General features: G+C 36.9%; 1 protein-coding gene across 5 annotated transcripts; it reads left to right on the top strand.

Annotated features, from left to right (window-relative positions):
• Positions 1–90: 90 nt before the first annotated feature.
• Positions 91–12,028, top strand: FAM229B (family with sequence similarity 229 member B). Of its 5 annotated transcripts, none has more exons than XM_036870897.1 (4): positions 91–209; positions 8,645–8,747; positions 10,501–10,639; positions 11,804–12,028. In XM_036870897.1, the coding sequence occupies exons 3-4, from the start codon at positions 10,515–10,517 to the stop codon at positions 11,919–11,921; spliced, it is 243 nt and encodes an 80-aa protein (XP_036726792.1). In that variant the 5' UTR covers positions 91–209; positions 8,645–8,747; positions 10,501–10,514; the 3' UTR covers positions 11,922–12,028. The 5 variants fall into 5 exon arrangements, 4 of the variants coding, with proteins under 4 accessions (XP_036726792.1, XP_036726790.1, XP_036726793.1 ...); XM_036870895.1 differs by having other exon boundaries at positions 8,645–8,804; positions 11,804–12,026; XM_036870896.1 differs by having other exon boundaries at positions 94–209; positions 8,648–8,804; positions 11,804–12,026.
• Positions 12,029–19,759: the final 7,731 nt, after the last annotated feature.

Below are 19,759 nucleotides of genomic sequence, written 5' to 3'. Positions count from 1 at the left end.
GCGGGGCGGCCGTAAGTCACGCTGCTGCCGCAAGTCGCTGCCGTAGCTCCGCTCTGCTCTAGCTTCAGTCTAAGATTTTACGTCCGAAGGCCGCGCAAGTGCACTTGCGTCTCACCGTTACCATAGCGACTGGTCCTCCCGACAGCAGATCTTCTCTGCCTTGTAAACATCTGAGCAACTGCAGCTCCGGAGGCCGGGGTCACTGGCGGGTAACTAGGCTTTGGCGTGGGATTTTAAAACATGTGTCTTTAAAGCTGTTTATGATCTATCAGAGGTTCAGTCTCCGTTTACAGTCTCAATACCTGGGGCGGCGGGTCAAATTCCGTTCATTCCGATTCCTCCGGACTCTGCGTTAATCTATTCAACAAGTCCTTTGTTCTAATAGAAAATAATGTCGATGAGCACAAAGAAACCCCAGACAAATAGACGTGTCAGGGTACAACCGAAACTAGGTGGTTATACAGATTGACAAAAATGGCGCTTCAGAGGCCCAACCAGTGTATGTTGAAGCTGTATGCTCCCAACATTAACTTCTAGGCCCTCTGCAGGATTCAAAAGAAATTAAGACATAGATCCAGCTCCAGACGGCTTACAATCTGATTGAAGATACACACGAAATACTCAAAAAATTGTGACGATTTTGTGGCGCTAAGTGTAATAGGATTCAATAGAAGTCTGATGGAAGAGATGAAATTAAAACTAGGCATTTTATTTATGTACAGTGTTTAGGTGGGACAAAGGAGGAGGAGATTGAAAAATCAGGTATTCCTGAAAACGACCAACTCCTAAAATTTTCAAACATTGAAAAATACTGTAAACTCTTATTGATTAATTTAGACCAGATTTCAATTAAGAACTCAAGCACTTCTTTCGTAAAATTAATATTTTCCACAAAAATTCTGAGGAACTACAAAATACTAGGAAGCCTCCCCCCACCAAAAAAAAGTTAAAATTACATGTGCAACTAATGTGTGGTAATAGGAATTGTAATATTCGATTGTTTGGAACACCTTATTCCCCTACCAATACAAATAATAGTTGTTACTATATCTCTGATATCTGGTAAGTTTGAAGTTGCAATGGGTGGTTTATGAGGCTGAGGCTTTCCCACATTTCCATTTAGATGTTTTTCACCTTATTACTCACATATCTTATGATTAATAGGTAACTTTTAGTCAATAATTTTTTGCATTTGCTGGATTTTACTCTTAACTGCTTATTAGTGAGCATGGAGTCAGTGTTAGAGGTGCAGTCAGGTTCCTGTAACACTTCACTTAGGTCTTAACATTAAAGTCCTAAAGTCTGGGGCTTCTAAAATTTGCAAAGCTTGGTCCAGTTTGTGAGTAGATCTGTATCTGTGAGCTACGGTGCCAGCTCATCTGGTATTCTGGCCTCTGCAGAGCTCTACCCTTCATGCAGTGGTTAGGTCCTAGTCATGACTCCCTAGAGGTCATACATGGGAACAGAATTAAATTAAGAAAGTTCTAACAAGTCTCACTAAAAACTTCAGTCTGGGGAGAATCAGACTGAGAGAAAATTCTGCTTGAGAGTCAAGGTAGAACCTTACATACCAGCCACTTTAGGACTTCAGTAGAAGCAGAAAAAACATTTTAGAGTTTATACCTCCCAGGAGTCCACCTTGAAGTCATATATCTGAACATATCCTAAAGTTGAATGCACTCCTAATTAGATGGACTGAGACCTCATTGAAAATATTCAACAAACTTTCAGAAGAGCAAGCTGAACGCAGGCCACCCAGAAGGCTACACACAGCTCTCGTGGAATTCTCTCTGATACACCTCCTCTGATAAAAACACAATGAAAAAGAAAATATGATTTACCTTTCAAACTCTAGCTGTGAGTGGAAGAGCAGATTTCAGATAAGTAGGAAAGAAGTCAAGGAGAATTTACCCACAGAATAGCAGAGTATGGTAGATTGGAGTATTGTTGTGAATTCTTTACTCTCTCGCTTTGCACACGACTGTGCAGTACCTCCTGGAATAGGGGTGTAGGCAGAGTATACGTCTTTGTCCTATTGGTCAGGCTTGGTCAGGTAGCTTGCTTTGGCCAGTGGAATGATATCAGGTATCAAAGGTTTTAGGTGTGCTTGCATGCTTTTGCCTCTTGGTCTTTGCTATTTTTCGTAAGAAAAACTACCTCAGGTGGCTGCTGTTTCCAAAATGATGAAGACATGTGCATCAGATCTGAATCTGCATCTCAGTTGAAATGTGGAGTACTGCTAATCCTAGCCAAACCCAGGAGAGGCAAGTGGAGAGCAGCTGAACAGCAGTCTCTCCACAGTCTTAATAAGAAAAAAGGTTTTTGGTTGAAGCTGTGAGATTTTGGGGTGCAATAGTATTGGAGCAATAGCTGTCTAACACACCAAGCAAATAGATTGGGCAAAATTTTATATGTTAAATGTGAGCAAGAGGAAAACATCATTGAAAATTATGCAGACTACTCCTGTAAAAGGAAGGAAGGATGGAAGGAAAATAGCATGTAAAAGATGAATGAAGTACATGACCTGTAAAACCTAACCTAAGGGGAAAAAAGAAAATTCATATAATTTTTGTGCTGTAGAGGAACTTATTAATAATAAGAATATGAATTTGGTAGTACAGGAACTTAAAGACAAGATGCTAAAATAATGTATTGAGGGCTGAGTCTTGCCTTGTTTTTTTCACTACTATATCCTTAGTACTTAGAACTTTGCCTGGTGTACTATAGGTAATCAATAAATATTTGGTGAATAAATGAACTAAAATGGAAATAAAAGAGAAAGGAAACTAAAGACCAAAACATGTTAAAGGACTAATGAATAATTAGAAGCGCAGAGAAGCAGACTAGAGAGCTGAAAATCAAATTACTGATTAGAAGAAAGGCTTGAGATAATCACAGAGAACACTGAGGCAAAGGACAAAGGTATAATAGCTCTTGGAAGATAATATATGTGAAACAGATAAAGATGGTTCAACATAAGATTAATAAGTGCCCCTGAAATAGAGAACACAGCAAATTGAAGAAGAAATGTTCTTATTGATATAAAAAATAATACAGGAGGAAAAATCTATAGATTAAAAGCATATACCATGTTACATGGAATAATTTCTATAGAGCAGTCAACACTAAGGGATATACCCTGGTTCAGTTACTCAGTTTTCAGAATAAAGAAAGAATTCTTTAGGTACACAGGCAAGAAACAAAAGTTGGGGGGCGGCATGGAGAAAAAACAATTAGGCTCCTTTAGATTCATCTATAGTACATTTAGTACTGGACGACATTACAAAGATGCTACAAATTTCGGAGAAGGAATAAAATGTGTTCCAAGGAAAATATACTCCTGTAGCTTTCAAAATTGTCATTTAAATATACTTTGAATTTGTGGGCACTCTTATCAATTTTTATTCCTGCTTGCACACTGCATTTCTGAGCCCACCTCTTTGTCATATAACTTGACAAACACAGCCAACAGCAGCTAACATGTTATTGGCATTCTGTCTTCCAACCTCTTCACCTAGCATTCACCAGCAAATCATCTGCTTTCTAGGTTATCACAGAGTTTTCCAAAGATTTTTCCAATAGGTTTGCCACTGAATAGCATAGACAACTATCCTCTCAGTTTCCAATAACAATTTTCTTGACACTCGCTGCTTGACCACTATGCTGGTGACTTATATTTTATGTTTTTGTTATGGCAGTACCTAAGTCTGGACCTAAGTCTGTATAAGTCAGGATAAATTTTATTATGCTGTGGTAACAGCCAACCCCCAAATCTCAGTGGTGTAAAACAACAGTTGTTTATTTTTTGCACATGATACATGTCCATTGGAGGGGGGAGTCTGGTGGCTATGCTTTATGTTATCTTCACCCTGGCACCCAAGTTGCTGAGCTACCACTATTTGATAATTCCTGGTTTTTGTGGCAAAGAGAAAGACAACTCAGGAGGGTCTTGTACTGCAATTAATGGCTGCTGTTAATTTACTGGCCAAAACTAGTCACATGGGCTCCAAGTAATCATAAGGGGACCAAGAATTACAATTTCTGGAAGACAGAAAGCCAGAAATATTTGATGAACAACATTTGTAAGTTCATCACAAGCACTCTCAAACATGACACCAAAACACAGTATCTGTGGTAGGCAGCCTCTCAGATGGTACCCAGTGATCTCTGCCTCCTAGTTTTTTTTTGAACTTCTCTGCAGATGATCTGCCTCCTATTTTTGTGTAATCACCTCCCATTGAGTCTGGGCTGGACCTAGTGGTTTCTTTCTAATGAATAGCGTCCAAATACAGCCCAGCAGCCATCCTGAGTTGGGGAGACAGAGGAACGAAGACAAGAATGACAGCAGACTTTCTTGTTGGAAACAATGCAAGCCGAAAAACACTGTAGAAGAATATTTAAAGTCCTTAAAAAAAAACCCACAAAATTGTTGACCTAGGATTCTATACCCAGCAAAAAGAATGTTCAAAAATGAAGATGAAGTAAAAACATTCAAAAGGTGAATGAATTAATCACCAGAAGTCCAAAACTTTAAATGAAAACCTTCAGATAAAAGGAAAATTATGTTGGATGGAAATCTGGACCTACTCAAGGGGATAAGAACACTGAAAATGATAAATATGTGGGTAGATATAAAAGACTTCTCTTGAAAAATTTCCTAAAGAGATGATTGCTTAAAGAAGAACTAATAATAATGTGCTGTGGGGTTTGTGGTATACGTAGATGTAAACTACGTGACGACAAAGTAATACAGGGTGTGAGGGGGAAATAGAATATATTCTTGTAATTTTCTTGTGTTGGAAGTGGTATAATGTTATTGAAGGCAGACTGAAAAGTTAAAGATGTATGCCATAAACCCTAAAGTAACCCAAAGCAAAGCAAAACAAAACAACATGCGAGTTTGTATAGCGATGAACCAATAATGGAGATAAGATAGATTCATAAAATATATTCAGCTGATTCAAAAGTACAGAATAAGAACAAAAGGGGAACAAAAACTGATGGCACAGAGTACAAATAGTAAGAAGGCAGATTTACATTCAATCATATCTATTGCATTACATCAAAACACCCTAATTTAAAAGTCAGAGATCATCAGAGTAGATTTGTAAAAAGCAAGACTCAGCTATATACTGTTTATAAGAAAGCTACATCAGGGCTTCCCTGGTGGTTGAGTATCCACCTGCCAGTGCAGGGGACACGGGTTTGATCCCTGGTCCGGGAAGATTCGTCATGGTGCGGAGCAGCTAAGCCCCTGTGCCACAACTACTGAGCCTGCGCTCTAGAGCCCACGAGCCACAACTACTGAGCCCACATGCCACAACTACTGAAGCCCGCACGCCTAGAGCCCGTACTCTGCAACAAGAGAAGCCACCACGATGAGAAGCCCGTGAACCGCAATGAAGAGTAGCTCCCACTCGCTGCAACCAGAGAAAAGCCGGCATGCAGCAACAAAGACCCAACACAGCCAGAAACAATAAATAAATAAAATAAAATAATAAAAAAAGAAAGAAAGCTACATCAAATATAAAGTTTGAAACTAAAAATATAGGAACATTATATGAACACTAACGAATACAAAGTAGCTATATAAATTTTAGACAAAGAGCAAAGAATACTACTAGCGATAAAGATATTTTATAATAATAAAAATATAAATTCATCAAGAGTACATAATGCTACTAAAAATTTATGTACCTAATGAGTTTCAAAATACGTGAAGCAAACACTGGCAGAATAGAAAAGAGAAACAGATATTCATAATTATAGTTGGAGATTGCAACATCTTTATTTCAATAATTGATAAACAAGTATACAGAGAATGAGTAAGAATGCAGAAGACTTGAACAACTCTGTCAACCAATTACGTGTATAGAATACGTCACCCAACAACAGCAAGATACACATTCTTTTCAGTGTACGTAGAACATTTACCAAGATAGTCCTTATTCTGGCCATAAACAGGTCTCAATAAATTTAAAAGAATTAACATAATACAAAGAATGTTCTCTGTTAACAATGGAATCTAAGAAATCAGTAACAGAGAAATAGCTGGAATATTCCCAAATATTTGAAAACAAAATATCATAGTTCTAAATAACCCATTGGTCAAAGAAGAAACCAAAAAGGAAAATTTTAACTGAAGGAAATGAAAATAACAAAATTTCAAAATTTGTGAAATGAAGCTAAAGTACTGCTTTGATGGAGATTTATAGAATTAAATACTTATGTTAAGAAGATCAAATCAATGACCTAAGCTTCCATTTTAAGAGACTAGACGAAGAAAAGCAAATTAAACCCAAAGTAAACAGGAAAAAAGGAAATACTAAAGATTGGAGTTGAAATCGAATAAATAGAAAACAGAAAATTAATAGAGGAAAAAAATCACTGAAACCTAAATATGTTTCCCAGGAGATTAAAATTCTTTTGTGGGCTCCCTTGCTCATAAGGTAAAGTCTAAAATCTTTAACTGGGGTTCATGTTCCTGCTTGATTTAGCCTCTACTTATTCTCTCTGACCTGGTTTCTTTTTTATTTTCTCTGCTGTGGTTATGCTGGCCTTTCAGATTTTCTGTTGTCCTTTCTACTGGCACAGGACCATTGCACATGCTGTTTCCTCTGTTTGCCCCCTTCCCAACTGTCTCAGTGTCTTTGCTTCCTACCCACTTCCACCTAGTTAATGCCTACTCGTCCTTTAGATTTAGTGCTAATCTAGAGCATACCCTACCCTAACTTGTAAACTCCATTAGGGCAGACTCTGTATTTGTTTTGCTCAATATTTTACCTTCAGTACTTAACACATGCCTTGCTTATGGTGGATTATCAGCAAATATTTGTGGTATGAATAAAGTAATTCTAATAATGGATATTTTCTTAGGATATGACCAGTTCAAACATTACTCTTTTTCTGTATCTCATGAATCAATATCCTGAAGATTGAAAGATCACTATTCTTGCACTTATGAGAATTAAGAGAGAGTATTTAGAGATTTCACCATTTTTTTTTTTTCACTATTTATACTTCACCCATTCATCCATTCCCCTGTGAAGATCTGCTGTAGAGTCAAGTTTATTTTATCTTCTGATGTATATACTCTAGTGCTGGATAGTTCCATCATTAAGGCTACCTTTTGGTTTGTCTCACTGTATCACCCATATTAAAGAAGAACCTTGGCACAACTTGTGCCAGATAAACTAGTTTAAAATGATGGTAAATTGGGGGAATTTAAGAATATTTCACATACGAATATTTGCTTTGCAGCTTAAAGATAGTATATCAGTGATTAAAAAGTGAAATCAATGCCTCAACACTCTGATTGAAATTTTGTACCCCAGCCGTTGGCTTTTTATTCCTCAAAACAACTCTATGATGTAGAAATTAATACCATTTTACAAACTTTTAGTGACTTGCTCAGTCTCAGAGTTAACACGGTGTTCGAATTTAAACCTAACTCCGAGGCGCTAACCCACCGTTTTCGCACTGCCACCCACACAGAAAATTCAAACTATTAAAAAAATGTTGCCATACTAATCGTCAAATGTTTAGGTCCTAGTGATATATTAGCTAACAATGACCAGCAATTATTTCAGTTTGTCTGACTGTGACACAGTCAGTTAAATGATTTCTCTAAGCTAAGATTGTGATCAACTCTTCACAGCACCCTAGTAAGAAAGAGAAGGTAGAGTTCAGCTTTTATCTAACATCAACTTAATTATGTAAAATGCTAATTTCCTATTACATAAAGCATATGAAAACAGAACAGTGGGAACTTAGCATAAAATGTAGGTAGTAAAAAAGATTTTCATTAAATGTGAAAAATGCTCATTAGCATTTAATAGTTCAGTCATCAGCTAAGAAAACTGAAAAAAAATTGATTAGCTGAAGAGTAATGTTCTGGCTTAAGAGTTAAACTTAAGTATTACATTCAGTGAGGTAAGCTGTTGATATAGAAACTGGGAGAGAAAGGGCAGTCCAGAAGATAAGTTTCAGCTTGTTGCTGGAACTACAAAGTGAGACATTTTATGCTCTAGCAGGTAGGGAACTAAATGAAAGAATCTCTGATGTCATAATTCCTGGGTGTCACTGGGATATTTTATCATCATTCATTTGGTGAAGATGTTATAAACGGAGAACTCAGGGCCCAGGGAACAGAATAGAGAGGACAGTATAAGATGTATTCTTCCTTTCTCATTATTCCTGTCACTTGGGAATTTCAAGCCTCTTTTGAGGAAACAGGAGAGAAGAGGTAGTCCAGGCATTAGAGAGAGGGTTTAGAGAGTCCTACATAGGAAGAACGATAAAGAAATTTGTAAAGGTGCAGTTTGAGGCTTTTGGCATGGGACAAGGACATGGCTAGATTGGATTAATTTGGGTTATTAGTTAAGGGAAAGTCTGGAAGACAAAGGTAATGAGGAGAATAGGATATAAAGTGAGGAGAATCTCATGTGATTTTGTGCAGATTGACTAGACTGTCGGTTTAGAATAGATACAGATAAAGTAATTCATAGATTAAAATATTTAATGTTGGAAAATAAACAAGGCAATGACAACAAGAATAAAACCTTCACACAAACTTTAGAGACAATTTTTTAGCTAGGTTTCAGCTTGTTGCTGGAGCTATGAATCGTGATATTTTATTTGTTAGCAGGTAGGAAACTATGTGAAAGAATCTTCTGGTGTCAGAATTTCTGGGTGTCACTGGAACATTTGATCATCATTCCTTTGGCAATTCCAGCCTTCTCTGGAAGGTCAGTAGAAGCAATTGATTTATTCACCTCTACAGGAATCAGACTCGGCCTATTTTGGTAAGTCTGTGTATCCTTGATCAAGTTAGCTGAAGCTTAATACTTACATATGATAGCTAGTTATACTAAACCATAGTTTTTACTATGGTTTTACTAACTTGTCATTGAGCATAACACTTTTTTCTTCGATAATGGACACACAGTCTATAACAACTATTATATAATATTCAAATTCCAAAACTTTTAATAATTAAGTTTTATTATTACCACAATAAACACTTACTTATTAGGCATAGAATACTGCCCTAGGCATAAGAAAGTTATAAGACATTTTTCATTTTTCCTGCCCTTTGCTGAAGACATGTAAATTTATACAAGATAGAGCTATTAATTACCCACTGTGTCCCAGACACTGTTCTAGGTATTAAGGATTTAATCACTGGTGACAAAGACAGACATGGAATGGGAGTGGGGGGGACAATGATAAAGCAAAAACATTTACAAAAAAATTAGAGCACTGGTTCTCAACAGGGGGAGATTTTTCTCCCCTTTTCTACCAAGTGATATTTGGCAATGTCTGGAGATATTTTTGTCGCAGCTTTGTGGTGGGGTGCTACTGGCATGTGAGTGAGTGAGTGGAGGCCTTGGATGCTGCAAAACTTCCTACAATGCGCGGGACAGTCTCCTCCCTCCTAAACAAAAAGTTACATGACCCTAAATGTCAATAGTGTCAGAGTTGAGAAATCCTGAATTAGAGCGATGATAACTGTTATAAAGCAGAAGTAGAGTGCTAAGAAAACATATAATGGAGGGGTTATAAAAATCTTCTCCGAGAAAGTGACATTTAAATTCAGTCTTAATGAATGAGTTGGCCCTAACAAGTAAAGAGTGTGAGCAGTGAGGTGGGGAAGGATTCCAAGCAGAGGCAACAGTAGGCAGTGAGGAGCTTATTTTGTGTAGTTGTGTGTGTGTATGTGTATCATATATATCGTATGTATCTCCTATATACATTACATTGCATATGTGTATGTATATATTTAATCATGCTCAGTAGTATCTGCTCAGTAATAGCAGTTAACATTTATTGAGCCTGTACTACATGTTAGGCACTGCATTTCACATGTGTTACTTTATTTAATTCCCATTATCACCCTGGAGGTAGATAATATTATTAAGCTCAGTTTATCTTTGAGAAGCATACTTGGTTAAGTACCTTGCCTAAGATCACATAGTTGGGAAGAGCCAGAGCCAGGGTTTGAATCCAGGTCAGTCCAGCTCTTACAAGGCACTTTCTTAACTAATGCACTGTAAATGTAAAGAGGCAGGGGTTAACAAATAATCACCAGGAAGAGAAGGAATAGCTGTAGATATCAGGCAGATGTGAAACTCTTGTACTTCAAAGGAAGACAAGGGTTTAGCTAGGCAGAGAGGCAGTGGGAGCTCAAGCTTGTCAATTGCCATAACCATTCAAAGGAAAACAATTTTTTTTCACGTAACATAAATGGACTTCAGTTATGTTAACCATAGGGCACAGTTTACTTTATCATCTAGTTGCTATTTTATATTTGCTCAAGACTTAAAATTGTATGTAAGGGAGAGTTGTATAATAGAGTATTTATGTACTTTTATAGATATTTAAATATGTCGTTTTCAGAATGTTTCTATATGCCTATAGCAAAATTAATATTAAGAATTTCAAAGAACTATTTGAAAACAACTCACCCCCCCTCTCCATTATTTTAACTTTCTAATCTAGATTTTCAGTGAATTATGCCTTTTCGGTTTGGGATCCAGCCAAGGAGGTTTCCAATGGAAGGGGGAGACCCTTCAGTTGGGCTGGAGCCTGGGCTGAGCTCCAATGCTTCCTGTAACGGGAAAGAGATGTTACCAAGCAGGTAAAAAGTCTTCTTGTCCTAACAACTGAGGAGATGTGTAATGGCTATCATCAATGCAAGCTTTAGCTGACATTCAATTAGTAAGAAAGAAGCCTAGGAGCATTGCTGTTACTAAATTAGTTTTACCAGAGCCTAGGTTTTCTTAGCATAAAGTCTGTATATTGTAAGTCTGAATGATAGACCAATTTTGGGGGGTAAATATTTAGCTAGTTTTTTGTTAATAGTTTCAAGATTATATAACATTCAATCAAATAAGCAAACCTGTAGTGCTATTATGTGCAGGGCACTGTGCTAGGCATAAGGCTACAAAATATGAAAGAGACTCAGACCTCAGAGTCAGTGTCACTTTGGCTTTGACTTGACCTTTGGCAGAAGGAGAGTGATATAGAGGTGAAGATTTTATTTTGCAAAATTGAAGAAAACTATAATAGGATTTATTTCACTTTTCTTCTGTTTACCATAGTACATTGTTTGATTTCTCATGGCTTGGAATTTTCAGAACACAGATTTAAGCTTAATAAGGTAGGTACTTTAAACATCAGAGTTATTCAAGGATAAAATAGGCTACTTCGGGAAATACTGATTAGTAGTCTTTAGAAATGTTTAAGGTTGGGTTATTATTTGATGGGGATGTTGGAAAGGAAATTCAAGCACTAGGTGTATTTTTAGACTAGATGTTATTTAAGGGCTCTTTTAAACCTGAGATCCTATCAACATTTGAATAGTATGTGGAATAGTATGTTCAGTTTTATATTTTTCCACAAATATTCTAGTTTTTAAATCACTCAACTGGAGTGATTTTAAGGTGCATATATGTATGAATTGCCATAGTATTATCACTTATGTTTACAACTATGCACTCCCCCCTGCCCCACTTTTCTTTGCCATTTAGAAATCCCTGCATACCTTTCAAAAGAACATCTGGAGGGTTATCTTTGTATTTATAAGTTTCTTTTGATTAAATGTATGGCACAACATTTAACAACAATTTCTTTGCAATGTAAGTCTAAAATGTCTGCCTCATTAGTGCCACTGTGTTATATTTTGTGACATTCAGAGATTTCAAAAAGACTTAAAACAGCTGAATACACACTCAAACTTTGGTTCTCTGAAAAAAGTTTCCTTTTTTATATCTAAGTACATGTCATTTGCTCTTTTATTTAGGCAACTCCGAAGATGCCCTGGAAATCATTGCCTGACAATAACTGATGTTCCCATCACTGTCTTTGCAACAATGCGAAAGCCACCTGCACAAAGCAGCAAGGAAATGCATCCTAAATAGCATCATTAAGTCTTTTGTAGAGGTTTGACTAAGTCAAGGGTAATGGACCAGTATCATCTTATGACCTGGTAAGCAAATAAAAGTGGTGGCACCTTTGGATGGTGACAGTAGTTGAAATATTTACTTTTTGTAGGGAAAGACCAGAATGTAGTCTGTAAAACATGTGTAGTGATAAGCCATCAGTTATGTTTGATAGATAAGACAGAATAATATTTCACAATTAGAAAGTGCCTTAGAGATCATCTTGCTCACAGTGGATCATTAATATCAACAATTCACTATGAAGCTTAAGCCACCTTGATTATCAGTCAGGAAGGGCCCATTCTAAATGCTTAATGTGTTTTGGGCTGATTTCCTTTGCTTATTTTTGGGTTGCTACTTAGCTGAATCCTTTCACTTGAATACCCTAAGCCAGTTTCTGTCTTTCTGCCTTTTGATAATGTTCTGCCCAGGAATGATTATATTGGGTGAGAAATGGAGCCCTGTGGGTTATGCATTTTGAAATAATACCCAAGACTGAAGGAAATTCTTAGTCCATGGTTAATCTGCAAAGCATATACACTGCTATCATATGGGAGCTCAGGTTATTGGTTAAATTTATTATAATGAGGTCAAGGCTGTGATTCTAACCCCTATTTTTCCAGGAAAAATGATGTCTCATCATCACACTATTACCTCAAGTCCCAGCCAGTCATCTTGAAATTGTCTACAGTTAGTATTGAGAAACCTCAGATGGATCTTTTTATTTGATTAGACTTAAGGCTCAGTTTTGAGGTGTAGGCCAGCTCTTTCTGTTTTCTTTTTCTTCTTGTAATAGTTCCAAGAAACTCAGCTTGCTTTCTTTTCCTCTTGATGGTTGCCACCCTTCATCCCATGAAATTTTTTTTTCTCCAAAAGACACACTTTAGTGTCAGATATAGTTTCCCCAGTTTCTTGTGTACTTTTCTGCTCCTGAAGATATATATATATATAAGCCTTTTTAAGTGAAAGGTTTATTAGCTTATAATTACTTGCACATAGATGCATGTGTGCTACATGAGGTGAAAAGAAAAGCTTTTCATCAGGGATTTATAAATGGAGAAATTCTGAGAGCTCACACAGTGCTAGGAGATGTTTGAATTCCAACCAGCCAGAGTGGAAAGACCTTATTGAACCTGTGGGGCATTGAGTAGAGTCCTCAGAAAGGTCATGTCTTAGTAGGAGGTCTAAACTAGCACTAGATTAAAGGTTAATGTATACTAACTTTAACAAAGTTTAAAAATAAGACTTGAGAGAATCAAGATGATCCATGAGTAACTTAATTATTTGCCAAATAAAAATTTAATACTCCTCAAAGGAAGAGAAAAAAATCCATAAAGGAAATTGCCCAAGGCTGGGGAAAGAATCATGGGAAAGGAGAAAGGAGTAATGAAAAATTCCTCAGAGCTCATACAAGGCTGGGAATAATTTGTGATTCAACCATAGTGGAAAGAGCTTTTAATATATGGAGTAGAGTCCTCAGTGAGATATTGCCTCATTGGTGGTGGGTTTGGAGTGGAGGATAGCTTTAGACTGAAGGCTGCTCTGGACCTGCCCTAACAAAGCTTAAGAGCAAGAGTGGAAAGGGTCAAACTGATTCCAAGTAACTAAATTGCATCCAAGGAGGGAAAAAAAACCTCACAATTTAAAGAACTACAGTGAAATCCAGCACCAAAAATGTAAAATTCACAATGATTGGTGTCCAATAAAAAATTACCAGGCATGCAAAAAAGAAGGAAAAAGCAGTCCATAGTCAAGAGAATCATTAGTCAATAGAAACAGATTCAGAGTGCTGGATGATAGCATTAGCAGACAAGCTACCATAAGTGTTCAAGTAGTAGATGAAAGCATAATCACCATGAAGAGAGAAATGGAAGGTATAAAACGGACCCAACTGAACTTCTAGTGATGAAAAATACAATATCTGAAATAAAAATGTACACTGAATGGGATCAAGAACAGATTATACACTGGAGAAGAAAAGATTAATGAACTTGAAGACATAGTTATACAAATTATCCAGAATGAAATATGAAGGAAAAAAGACTGGGAAAAAGAGCATAAATTTTGTGTTTTAATAGCAAGCAGTCTAACATATATGTAAGTAGCTTCCCAGAAGGAGGAGGGAGGACAATAGAAAAATACTTGAAGAAATAATGGCCACATTTTTTCCAGATTTGATGAAAACTATAAATTCACAGGTCCAAGTAGCTTAACTGACCCCAAAGAAAATAGACATGAATAAAACAAAACAAACAAAAAGCCATATAATTAAATTGTCTAAAAACCAGGGATAAAGAGAACATCTTAAAACCCAATAAAACAAAAGGACACATTCATTCAGAGGAACAACAACAACAAAAAGAATGAGAGCACTTTTAATCAGAAAGCATGCAGGCAAGAAGGCAATGAAGTCATATCTTTAAAGTATCTCTCAAAAATGGTGAAGTAAGGACTTTTCATCACCAGCAGATCAGTACTATAAGACATGTTAAAGGAAGTTTTTTCAGGCAGAAAAAAATACTAGATGGAAATTTGTATAAGGAAATAAAGAGCACCAGAAACAGAAAATATGTGGGTAAATATAAAAGACTTTTTCTCATTTTTAAACATTTATTTAACAGGCAAATGACTGTTTAAAGCAAAATAATAACAATAATTTATATAAAAGGTATAATGTATGGTAACAATAGCAAAAAAGACAGGAGGAGGAAATGGAAGTTTACTTTGTAAGTGTCTTAGATGATTTATGAAATGGCATAATAGTATTTGAAGATTGATTGTGATGAGGTAAATATGTAATTGTAAACTTTAGATTTATCTCTAAAAGCAAACAGTAACAGAGGGCTAATACACCAGTCAGGGAGATTAAATGGAATAAATATCACTCAATTAAGCCTAAAGAAGGCAGGAAAAGAGGAAAAAGAACACAGAATATGATGTAAACCAACCATATTGACATTTGCATTAATTACAAAAGGTGTAAACACTTCAATTAAAAGACAGATTATGAGATTGGCTAGAAAAGAGGATGGTGTCTAGCATGAACCTATGTTAAGAGTCTCATGCTGTACTGATTGAGCTAACCAGGCACTACATGAACCTACTTTAAATTAAAAAGTATAAAAGGATAAAAATAGATATCCCATGTAAACATTAATCAAAAGGAAGTTGGGAGTAGCTATATTAATAATAGACAAGAAGATTTAGAGCAAGGAATACTACCAGAAATAAAGAGGGACATTTCATTGATGATAAAAGGGTCATACAATCTTAAATGTTATGCAGAGCTTCAAAGTACATGAATCAAAAACTGATGGAAAGAACAATAACTCCACATTTATAGCTTAACATTTTTCAACACACTGTAGTAGAACAACAGTACAGCAGAATACTATACATTCTTTTCAAGCACACATGGAAAATTTACCAAGAATAGACCATGTTATAGGCAACGAAACAAAGTATGCAGAGTGTGCAAAGTACGTTCCACAACAGAATTAAATTCGGATTCAACAAAAAAATGTCTGGAGACTCTCCAAATATTGGAATACTAAATGAAACACTTTCAAACAACTCATGAATAAAAGAAGAAATTACAGGAGAAATTACAAAGTATTTTGAACTGAATGAAAATGAAAACAACATATCAAATGCATGGGGTACAACTAAAGTAGTGCTTAGAATTAAAGCCTTAAATTCTTTCATCAGAAAAGAAGAAATGTCGGGGAATTCTCTGGTGGTCCAGTGGTTAGGACTCCAAGCTTCCACTGCAGGGGGCATGGGTTCAAGCCCTGGTCGGGAACTGAGATCCCCACATGCTGCATGGTGTGACCAAAAGAAAAAAAAAGAAAAAGAAATGTCTCAAGTCAATTAATCTAAACATTAACCTTAAGAAAGAAGAAAGATGAGCAACTAAACCCAAAATAAGCAGAAAGAAAGAAATAAGATGAAAAAATTAATGAAATAAAAGATAGGTAAATAATAGAGAATAATCAATGAAACCAAAATCTGGTTCTTTGATAAGACCAATAAAATTGATAACCTCTAGGCAGAATTAACAGGAAAAAAAGGACAGAGATTACTGATATCAGGAATGAGAGTGGGACTTCACTGCAAATTTTAAACATTAAGAGGATAAATAGAGTTTTTCACTGGTATGAATTCTTTAGTCTTCTAAGGCTTCTACCTTGAATAAATGCCTTCCCATATTCCTTACATTCCTAGGCAGGAGCTTTCTGTGAAGGGAATATTATAAACAGTCTGAGGGCAACCCTGTGGCATCATGCTTTCATAACCTTCCTTTAGTTTGACATCAGCTCATGAATCATCCATCTTTAGACATGATCATTTGAAAACGTGTTCTCTGAGGTTGCTGAATTAGCTCACTGTAAACTCACTGTGGTCTGGCTGGGCTAGTGAGGCACTCAGTGCTAAGCAGCTACCATCACTACACTTCCTTCCTTGAGGGATTCAGTTGCTATTCTTCTGGTTGGTAGTGTCATGTTACATTCCTCTTCGGTGTGAGCCTCTCTGTCACATGATTTGGCAGATTAGCAGGCTTTCACCCCTAAAACTCATCTATGCTCTGCCCACCCCATCCTGCCCCCTAGCAGTATCCTCTGTGAATGGTGTCCTCTGGTGTTGTGAAGTTTATAAACTGAGTGGCCTTATCCATGGTAGCCAATCTTTTCCTCTACTTTTCAGGACTTGAAAGGTTACCAAAGACTTGAGGGAATGCTTCTTGTCTCTCTGATCAGCTATGCCATTTTTTCCCGTAGTCTTCTCTCCATATCTTCAGGCAAATCAGAGATCCCTGGGGCTTAGGGGAACCCAAGTGGAGAAGTCAGTATCACTTTTTCCTTTCTGAAGATTGCCAGGCACTTTGTAAGTGATTGCCTTGGGAGGTGAGATGAGGGGGTAACTTTTATGGAAACTTGGCTTTCCTGAAATTTACTCAAAGGATATTATTGAGCATATACCTACATGCCAGGCATTGTTCTAGGCTCTTACAACACATCATTGATGACAGACAAAAATCGTGGAACTTACATTCTGGAGTGGCCTCTTCTGTTGCCTTTATACAGACTGTGTGTGTGTGTGTGTGTGTGTGTGTGTGATTTGTATGTAGTGTGTTGGGGGGCATTGTGGTTTTACATTGCTGGTTATACTGAAATGACTTCTTTGAGCCAGTCCTAAAGAGAAGGAATTGGCTTCACACCTCAAAGTTTGGTGAACCTAAAATGTGTATTTACTGCTTTATGGTCCTAGTTATAGGCTGTAGTCACCAATTAAGGTAAGCAAAGACCCTACTTAACACCCTATACTACCATGCTATGTACAAGGAAGTGGGAGCCCAGGGAACAGAAATAGCCCAGTGTCTTCTGAGATGCCCCCTTACAAACTGTGGGCTGAGAACTGAGGTGGTTCTTACTGGACAAAGGGTAGGTGGATATATATTATTCTATGTTTACAGAATGGGAAGTATGTGTCTATAAATGTGTATGGTAAACACTTAAAACCATTCTTCTAGGTAAGATCATTTTGGCTTCAGCTATTATTGCTATGGGCTTGATTCTTTCTGTGTTTCCCAATTCACAATTTCAAGAGAAAATTTTCAGTTGTTGGAACTCATCTTTTCATACCACCAGATAATGGGATGTTGCTTCACTGGAAAGCAATAGGATGGTGCCCTCACCCAATCAGCTGTGGCCATGAGAGGAGGAAGTGGGATACAGGCCCAAATAGGGCTGCTTCTTCAAACTGGGGCTATGGGAGGCCTCTTGATTTCAAAGGTGCTCTGAACTGGCAGGGGCCATGAATGACAACTAGTCAAAATTACTCTGAACATCCAATCTATATTTCTATGTATGAAGTTCCAATATACTATGATTAACTAAAAGACAGGAAATCATACTTCTTTCTCCCTAGACAGAAGTTGAGAGAAGATGGGGTCCCATCTAAGAACTGAACCAAGCTCTTATAAATGGTAAATTCAAGGTTTCAGAAGGTCATTGTGTGGTTAAGAGGGTCAGCAGATATGCGTCAGTATATTCTTACTTGCTGAGCTTAAGAATGTGAAATAATAACTGCAAAGAAGTGGCCCTGTAAATTGCAGAGAAGGTAGAAGAATTTTTGTGGCTTTAGTCTGCATATATGTGAGTCTGCGTACACAATTGCTGTAGCTACTGGAGGTCCAGCCAGGGTCTGGGCCACTGCTGAGAATGAAGGGCATAGAATGGCCCTCTAGGATGTCTCAGGAAAATGTCTTGGAAAAGAAAATGGCAGGCTGTTTCAGAGCTACTGCCTCCATCTTGGGTCTGTTGTAGGGAGGACTGTGAAGGCTTAGTGTGTTTTAAGCATTGGTCCAATCTGTACTGGTTAAGGCCCTAGACTATTGGATTCAGAGTCTTTAGCTCAGAAGCCACATAGGCCCAGAGGCCATATCTCTCAGAAGGTTTTGTTTGGTCAGCCCAGTATTTTGCTCTTGTGATTGCTGTTGTTTTAATTTTAATTAGTTACTAACTGAAAAATCAGGCCATTTCAAGCCCCTCAAATTTCCCATTTCCAGCTTCTTTTGGAAATTTTGGCCCTTTTGATTTTCTCAGTCAGACCCCACCAGCTTCACTCCTTTATGATACCTCTCTGGCTGTATAGGTGGTTGAGTCTGTGACTCCAGCTTTAGAGACCAGTTGAGAGCTGGCCTGAAGGCAGGCAGTACCCTGGGGGCAGGAAGCAAGGGGACAGTCATACTGCCCCTGGAGGCAGGCAGCAGTCCTATTTCCAATTCTGGCTCCTCAGTCTAGCTGAATGACAGCAGGCGAGTTATTTAACCGTTCTAAATCTCGGGCTTCTCATCTGCAAATGCTACCTCATAGGATTAGTGTGATGATCAAGTGAAATCTGCTTTAATTTAGCTTATTGTGGAGGCTGTCACTTAGTAAGTCCTCTATGAATAGATATTAGCTATTTTTGTCGATCTTCATCATTATTAATGTACCTGAGACATGAGGGTAGTAGGGGAATGTAAATAATTACATATATATGTAAGAGATTATTTTATTCCCTTAGTAATTCCTCAAAATACTTTATACTCCCTCCCCATAACCCAAAAGTCACTCCTCTTACGTACCTTCAATCCTGTTGATATGAGGGTCTATTTTCTCATTTTGTCTTCATTGTTGATTATCTTTTCATGTATAATTCTTTTATTTCAGTCTCTATATTTTAATATTCTACCAGCTAGTCAAGCCTACTTTTCCTTTTCTAGACTTTATTAATATATATATATATATACCTAAAAAATGATTATAAAATTTTAGAAATAAGACTAGTTGTGTTGCAGGTATGTGGGAGAAAAAACTTTTAATAAAAGGACTTTTATACTTTTAAGTGGAATTGTATGACTTTGTCTTATTCTCTTTGCTATAATGTCCTTCATGATTCCTGCAGAACACACAGTAACAATATCCTACAAGAACCTCCCCTCATGCACAATTTCATTTTTCTTTTAAGGAAGAAAGGAAAAAAAGTAGGCATTTATTCGATTGAGGCTTTCTTTTTTTTCTCTCCTGGAAACAAATTATATTACCATTTTCTGATACTTTGTTAGAAATTTACTTTATTAAACCTTGATAAAACTAAAATATTCTTGCTATACTGATAGACCAAACAAAAGTGCTAAAAGTAAATCTATAATCTAATTTTAGATTTTATGTAAATTAGTAAATCTTTTCAGATAAAGAAAGTATACCAAAGATATTTTGGTATAGGCCGAATGTTATCTTACCTAAATGAAAGATGAATCTGAGAATTCTAGC

The sequence above is a fragment of the Balaenoptera musculus genome, chromosome 12 (assembly GCF_009873245.2).
Source record: "Balaenoptera musculus isolate JJ_BM4_2016_0621 chromosome 12, mBalMus1.pri.v3, whole genome shotgun sequence".
Classification (NCBI taxonomy): Eukaryota; Metazoa; Chordata; class Mammalia; order Artiodactyla; family Balaenopteridae; genus Balaenoptera; species Balaenoptera musculus.
The sequence above is the reverse complement of the archived record's forward strand: the minus strand, read 5'-3'. Positions and strand labels throughout refer to the sequence as shown.